This window comes from Patagioenas fasciata, chromosome 1 (genome assembly GCF_037038585.1).
Source record: "Patagioenas fasciata isolate bPatFas1 chromosome 1, bPatFas1.hap1, whole genome shotgun sequence".
NCBI lineage: Eukaryota > Metazoa > Chordata > Aves > Columbiformes > Columbidae > Patagioenas > Patagioenas fasciata.
The window spans coordinates 173,202,620-173,209,296 of record NC_092520.1 but is presented as its reverse complement, the minus strand read 5'-3'; the positions used below and the strand labels follow the sequence as shown (position 1 = coordinate 173,209,296).

Genomic DNA, 6,677 nt, shown 5'->3' with positions numbered 1-6,677 from the left:
CTTGAGTTCAGACTTAAAAGACAACTGTGACCACCCTTACTTCCGTTTATTAAAAACAAACAAACAAACAAAAGCCCCCGTTATTATTGTCTAGTTTCAGGACAGCTGTGCCACCCCACGCCATATATTACACACTTTTGTCAGTACTTTCCCTCCCTTGTATTTTTATTTCCTCCAGATTTCCTCTCTCACTCGGATGAACACCACCTGCCCCGCACCCTATTATACTTCACACTTCTCAGCGTCCTCCATGACTTCACCCCCAGGGCCGCCGGCTTTCCGCTCCCAGAGCCGGCCGAAGCCGAGACGCGTCCCGGCCAAGTCCCGCGTCCCCCCCGGCGCCGCGTTCCCCCCGGTCTCGCCCCCTCAGCAGGTGGCTCTTGGGCGCCTCTCTGGGGGCGGTGCGCGGCTCTGCAGGCGGCGGGACGCCCACCGGGCCCTCCCACCTCGCCCGAGTCGAGCCGAGCGGGGCCGAGCCGTGCTGAGTCGGGCCGAGCCGTGCTGAGTCGGGCCGAGCCGTGCTGAGTCGAGCCGAGCCGTGCTGAGTCGAGCCGAGCCGCAACATGCTGGGCATGATCAAGAACTCGCTGCTGAGCACGGTGGAGCCGTGGCCCTACCGGGTGCTCAGCAAGGGGGAGAAGGTAGGTGGAGGCGCGGGCTGCCGGGCTCGGTTCCTCCGAGCGTGTCCGTGGCGGCCGGGACGGATAAGACGCTGCGAGGGGAGCGGGTGACTTCCGGGCAGCTCTTTCCTCGCAGCCCGTCCGGGCAGCTGCCAGCTTCTCCATGCCCGTCCCCTTCCCCAGGAACAGCTCAGCTACGAGGAGAGGGCTTTGGAGGGCGGGTGGTTCGCGGCGGTGGAAGTGGTGGGGAAGCCGTTCGACGAAGCCTCGAAGGAAGGGGTGCTCAAGCTCCTCAAGTACGTCGGAGGAACCAACGACAAGGGTGAGAGACGCTCCCTGCCCCTTGGGACTTGGCCGATGTTTGTGGCTGACCGCCGCTAGCAGAGGCTTGGTGAAAGCTGGGTGTCTGGAGGCAATGGCACTGTGGGCCCACCTGGCTTGTGGCTCCTGGCACTGGGGGTTTGTGATGGGGATGTCCCCTCACTGGGAAGAATAAACTCACCACAGGTTAAAGCATGCCTGGCCAAGTTGTGCTATGTGTCTACTCCTAACCTGTCTCTGTTTCAGGGTAGAATCTCAAAAGATATGTGTTTGAGCACGATTGGGTTACCTTGCATCTGGGATAACGTGAGGACAGGCACACGTGTATCTATGACAGCTCCTGGGGTTCGCACTAGCTGATGAAATCAGGATATCTGGGGCACTTCGGTTCTATGATGTGCCCTTGTAGGCAGTGAAATAACTTTTATGACCTTGATATTTTATCACGTACTCTGGCTACTTTTATTCATGAAAGGATAATGAACAATGAGCTTGCTTTTCAATGGTACTTTGTAATGTTTTATAATGGTGCTTCCAGGTGATTGCTTCTAATTCTCGATTTACTAAAGTATGTGCATCAGTAACCATCCATACCAGGAGAAGAAGACCGCAGGGTGGGTCTGAGGCATATACATTTGCTCATACACCTTTCTCAGGCATCTGGTCGAGGGACTTGTATATATATAGTATATATATATAGTGTGTGTATGGGGGTAGGAGCTGGATGCAGAGGGAAATGGCATTTACATTTACACAGCATGGAAAGCTGATGATTGCTGTAGCTGTAGGAGAAAGGGTACCTTTACAATATGTGCCACAGAGACAGGTATGATATCAAAGCAAAATAAATGAGAAAGATGGCTTGCTCATAACTGGTTCCGTGGCAGCCTGATCCTGATGTTTGGAGGTTCCCTTACCACTGAAAGAAGAAGAGAGAAGAAAAATGTTCTTCCATGCCATGTGGTACCTCTCGGCAGTAATGAGCAGAAAAGCATGCTGGAGTGGTGGGGAGCATGGACAGCCCTGCTGAAAGCCAGAACAGCACTGAGTTTTGGGGCACTGGAACTTGTAGAATGTCTGGAAGTGTTTGAAAGTGTTTATGGGATAGCCAGCACTGAGTGACAGAAGCTATGGGCTCACCACTAAGTGTAGATGATAATAATTTGGATACTGATGTGGATTTACATGTTCCACTGACCTGCCCCAGAACGGTAGACCCTGTTGTGTTAGAGGTGATTTGTCAGAAGGACAAAGGCCTTGGTGACATAGTTGAGAGCCAGAAAAACAGGACCATTAATAAAACGCCATCCAGAGGTCACCTGGGGCCCTTATATCCCAGACTCCTTGTGTAGTCAGTGGAGAGAGAAATTTGGCCCAAGCAGAAGCCTAACATGGCTCTTCTGCATGCTCCAGAGGACTGCAGTCTTGACTGACTGTACAAGGAGTTCAGTGTGAGGAGTTTTCCTACACTAAAATTAGCTTTTGTAAATCCTCTGTTGATTTTGTGAGTTCCTGAGAACCTAGATTTCTTCAGTAATGTCTGTGTGCCTCTTTCAGGAGTTGGAATGGGCATGACTGCTCCTGTCTCCATCACTGCTTTCCCTGCTGAAGACGGCTCCTTACAGCAGAATGTGAAGGTCTCTCTGCGGATCCCGAGTCAGTTTCAAGCCAGCCCTCCTTGTCCTAGTGATGAAAGCATTAAGATTGAAGAGAGGCAAGGGATGACCATTTATTCCACGTAAGGAATGCATCCTGGGATTTCCAGTCCCAAGTGCTGAGGTCTCTAGCGCACTTCGAAGGGCAGTGTTGGTTTTACCAGGTCACTTGCTTGGTGGACAGGGGGTGCATGTGGTAGAAGGGGATGGAAGGGCCTTTCCAGACTGAAGACAGGTGGTTTATGACATGTCTTATCATTGGTCATGATGCACTGGTTTGGAATATGGATTTTTTCGCTGGGAAAACAAGTGTGAAGGTTAGCCCTGAAAGGCTTTTGGTTTCACCTGGGGAGATAAAGAGCAGGGGAGTGTGAATATGAAGATACTGAATCATTTCTAATCTCTGAAAAGTATTGTTTTCCCCACTTTCTGGGATCAAGATGGCTCTTGGTCATCAGGAGTGTTCTTTGGTATGATTTGCATCAAACTACAGGTGTCAGCTGAAGCCTCATTTGGATGGACTGATGCCAGAGTCCAGAATGGAAACAAGCATTGCGTTGCTTCAGATCACCTTTGAATGTCTTCAGCTGTTGACTGACAACCCAGACTCGAACTAACATCACAATAACAATAAGCTCTTCATCTTGTATTTAACTCCTTGGAGGTTCCCCTGTCTCCTTGTTTGAACTATCTTGGCTGACTCTAGACTGTCTGGCTCTTCCCTGCCTGTGACTGCTGCCTGGCCTTTGCTGTGGGCGTGGGTCACTTCTGCAAGAACAGGCAGTTTTATCTCAAACCTTGACCCTGAAACAGGGTAGTGAGGTGCAGGCTGATGTGGACACAGTTTCTCTTCATGGGAGGTCAACACAGAACAGTCAAATTCCAGCCCATTCCTTTTAAATAGCATTATGGCATGTAATTGCTAATATCTCTGCTCCTACCTCCCTTTTTCCTTGAGCTAGCTAGAGTTTGGCTTCCATTCATGATCTGGAATCCAGCAGATGGCTGTTCACACCACAGTGAACATGGTTGTTAACAGCACTGGTGTGAGGACGGCGGACTGAGCAGACTTGAAGATAACCTTGTATTCTAGGAAGCTGTTGCTCTGATATGGCATTGTTTCAAAGGGCAGGGCCATTGTGCTGACTGATATACATGGGTCGGTTTGGGGGGATCTGTTTGAGGTCTGCCAGTGGATGACTGGACCCTGGCTGTGTAACCCTTTGGACTTAACCTGTCACAGGCAAAGTGTGCCAGTTCACAAATAACAGCACCTGCATGAGTGCATGTTGGTGGGATCTGGACCAAAATGTGTAGCTAAATATATTGTGGCTATATATTGCTCTCTCTCTCTTCCTTTCTGTGTTTTGCCAGGACTGCTCAGCACCTCTGTTTGGTTTCTTTGCAGGCAGTTTGGTGGCTATGCCAAAGAGACGGATTACGTCAACTATGCTGCCAAGCTGAAGTCTGCTCTGGGGAGTGATGCTGCATACCGCAAAGATTTCTACTTCTGCAATGGTTATGATCCCCCTATGAAGCCTTATGGGCGACGCAATGAGGTCTGGTTTGTGAAAGAGTGAGCATCTGGCTCCCTGTGGTTCTGGCTTGCACTGGCAACCTCTCTATGCGATGTTTCTGTCGTCTTCAAAATAAACTGATAATTTGGCAGAGGCAGAAAAGCATCATTCCCTTCCTCCACTCCTATGTCTTGGTCTTTTATGGACCAACCATTGTAGAAGGGCATTGCAAACCTCCCTCGCAGTCCCGCTCCGTTGTTCAAGACCAGGTCCTCAACTACACATATTCTCGTGATCCCTCCGTGATTTGCTTTTATCTCTCTTGTGCTCCCAGAGTTCAATGCTGAGGAAGCCAAAAGTACTTAATTAGCAAGAATGATGCCTGACAGGAGTTGCATCCAAGTGCTGGCAGAATATTGGTCTCACCTGAGGCAGGCAGGGGAACATGACCCAAGTGCATACAGGGACGTTTTTATCTTCTTGAGCTTTCTGCAGCTGTAAAATGCTGCTTTTATCTGTGCCATTCCGAAAGCAGTCTAAAGGGACATGGACATTGGTACCAACACAGCACAGTGCATATAAGCATCTTTTACATTTGTCATCTGACTGAGCAATCTCATTTAGAGGAAGATACAGGTTTCTGTTTGCAGCTGTCGTCCTGTTTGAAGTGGGACATTTTGGGGTGTCTTAATGTGTTGATCTCAACTCGCAGCTGGACAATGTGATGTGGAGACCCTAAGATAATTTCCTCACATTCCTGTTACTTATATGTAAAATTTCTTTAAAACTAGCCTATATAAGGGCCAAAGCTGAAATGTGTATGATAATCTAATTGAATTAGAAAAATACAGACTGCGACAAAAGCAGGTGCCTATTACTTGTGATCTGAGGGTACATTTGAAGAATGATGAACATCTAGTGGAACTGCTGTGGGTGAAGATCTTTAAATAACATCTCTTAAATTGTGTTAGTTTCTGAAGGGCTGCTTGGAGCAACTGTCTTTAAAGGAGGAGGAAAACCTGGCTGCTCTTGAAAATAGGGATTTAAGTCAAATGATGAGTAGCCTTTTGGAAACTTAAAATGAAATAGTAAGGGAAGGTCTTGTTTTAGGAAGACTGGCAATGTTTAAACATTAGGCATCAAAACAGCATTTTGGCTGTTGGCTCTGCCATGGAGGCAGCAGGGTGCCTGCAGTGGGGACACGCTTACACACCATGCCACTGTGTCTGCCTGTATAATTTGTTACCTCTTCTAAAAGAGATGTGCTCCTCTGATGGTACAGTGCCTTGAAGTTCAGGCACTTTCGAAGAACCATTTTCCTCCTGGAGCTGAAAGAGATTTGTCCCAGGGTCTGGCCAGTCAAACTGTTTCACATGTGCCTGCTTTCTGAGAATGAATCTCAGCAGTAAAGGGAGAAGACCTGAGGTTCTGATGTGCTTTCCTTTTCTCTCTTGCTGAGCTGTGTAAGAGCTTTACTGTGGACTTCACAAGAGTCATCTGTGTGCAAGAGCATCTGCTAGATGGGTAAAAAGAGCAGATACCATTCAATTAAAAACAAAACAACAACAACAACCACCACCACCAAACAACAAGGGAAGAGCTATTGGCTGCAGTTAGTCACTGCAGTACAGGCGAGGAGGAATCAAAAGGGAGATCAAAGCAGAGAGTTAGGCTTTTGAAGGAGTTTTTTAAGGAGCAAAGGCCCTTCTAAGGCCATCCCTGAATCCAAAGGGACCTATTCATGTCCAAGATTATTTTTACCTGTGTGGGTGAGGAATAGCAGAGTTCCGTGCTTCTTGGTTTATGCATTCCCAGGTTCATTTTGGAACTTCTGTATAGACTGTGGATACAGTCCTTTCTGGCTACCAGTGACGAATGTCCTGCAATAATCAAAATCCTGAAATTTCTCAAAATTTCTCTTGTGAAATCTCAGACGTTAGGAATACCAATAATAAACCTGATGTGAACGGAGCTGTACATTTTAGCAGTGTGGTGTTTTTTTTTTTTTTTGGTAACATGCATACACTCTGAACAGAGCACAAGAGGTTCTGAGAATAATCACATCTATAGGCTCTGCCTGTGCAGCCCTGCCATAGGCCTTTTGCATGTTGTAGGCAGGGTACAGTTTCATAAACAGTGTTAACTGATATCAAAATCTTATGCAAACAGTTGCCGTTTCTGTATAAGCAAAGATGCCTGTGTTCTGTCTGCATTTTCTAGAGTTTTTAAATAAAATAAGAAGACTGTGATTTATAATTTTTGTGCTGCTTGTTGACTTTATAAGCTCAGTGGGAATCGCTGATTTGAAAGAATTTAGATTGACAGTGTATGTTTCAGTTTGAGTTACTAATCATGTCGCAGCATCTATCAACAGTCATAATGCTTTTTCCAATAAATTGCCACTTTAGGTATCCTGATGTGGCCCTGCATTATCTGTGTGAGATGGGAGCTGATGGAGTAATCTTCTTCTCCATTGGTTCCAGACACTGAGAGGCTCTGACTGATGCATTTGTGTTAATGTAGAAACTAGGGGGCCTGCTCACCTGAGGAAAATTCTGTGTTCG

The 6,677-nt window shown here is 47.3% G+C and overlaps 1 protein-coding gene across 1 annotated transcript; it reads left to right on the top strand.

The window, feature by feature from the left end:
- Positions 1-443: 443 nt before the first annotated feature.
- On the top strand, positions 444-6,369 carry HEBP1 (heme binding protein 1). Its single transcript, XM_065829176.2, has 4 exons — positions 444-641; positions 804-942; positions 2,499-2,679; positions 4,005-6,369. The coding sequence occupies exons 1-4, from the start codon at positions 564-566 to the stop codon at positions 4,174-4,176; spliced, it is 570 nt and encodes a 189-aa protein (XP_065685248.1). The 5' UTR covers positions 444-563; the 3' UTR covers positions 4,177-6,369.
- Positions 6,370-6,677: the final 308 nt, after the last annotated feature.

Coding starts and splice junctions, on each gene's coding strand:
- HEBP1 (XM_065829176.2), top strand. CDS start 564: ATGCTGGGCATGATCAAGAACTCGCTGCTGAGCACGGTGGAGCCGTGG. Junction 642..803: donor TGCTCAGCAAGGGGGAGAAG/GTAGGTGGAGGC, acceptor CCCCTTCCCCAG/GAACAGCTCAGCTACGAGGA. Junction 943..2,498: donor CGGAGGAACCAACGACAAGG/GTGAGAGACGCT, acceptor TGCCTCTTTCAG/GAGTTGGAATGGGCATGACT.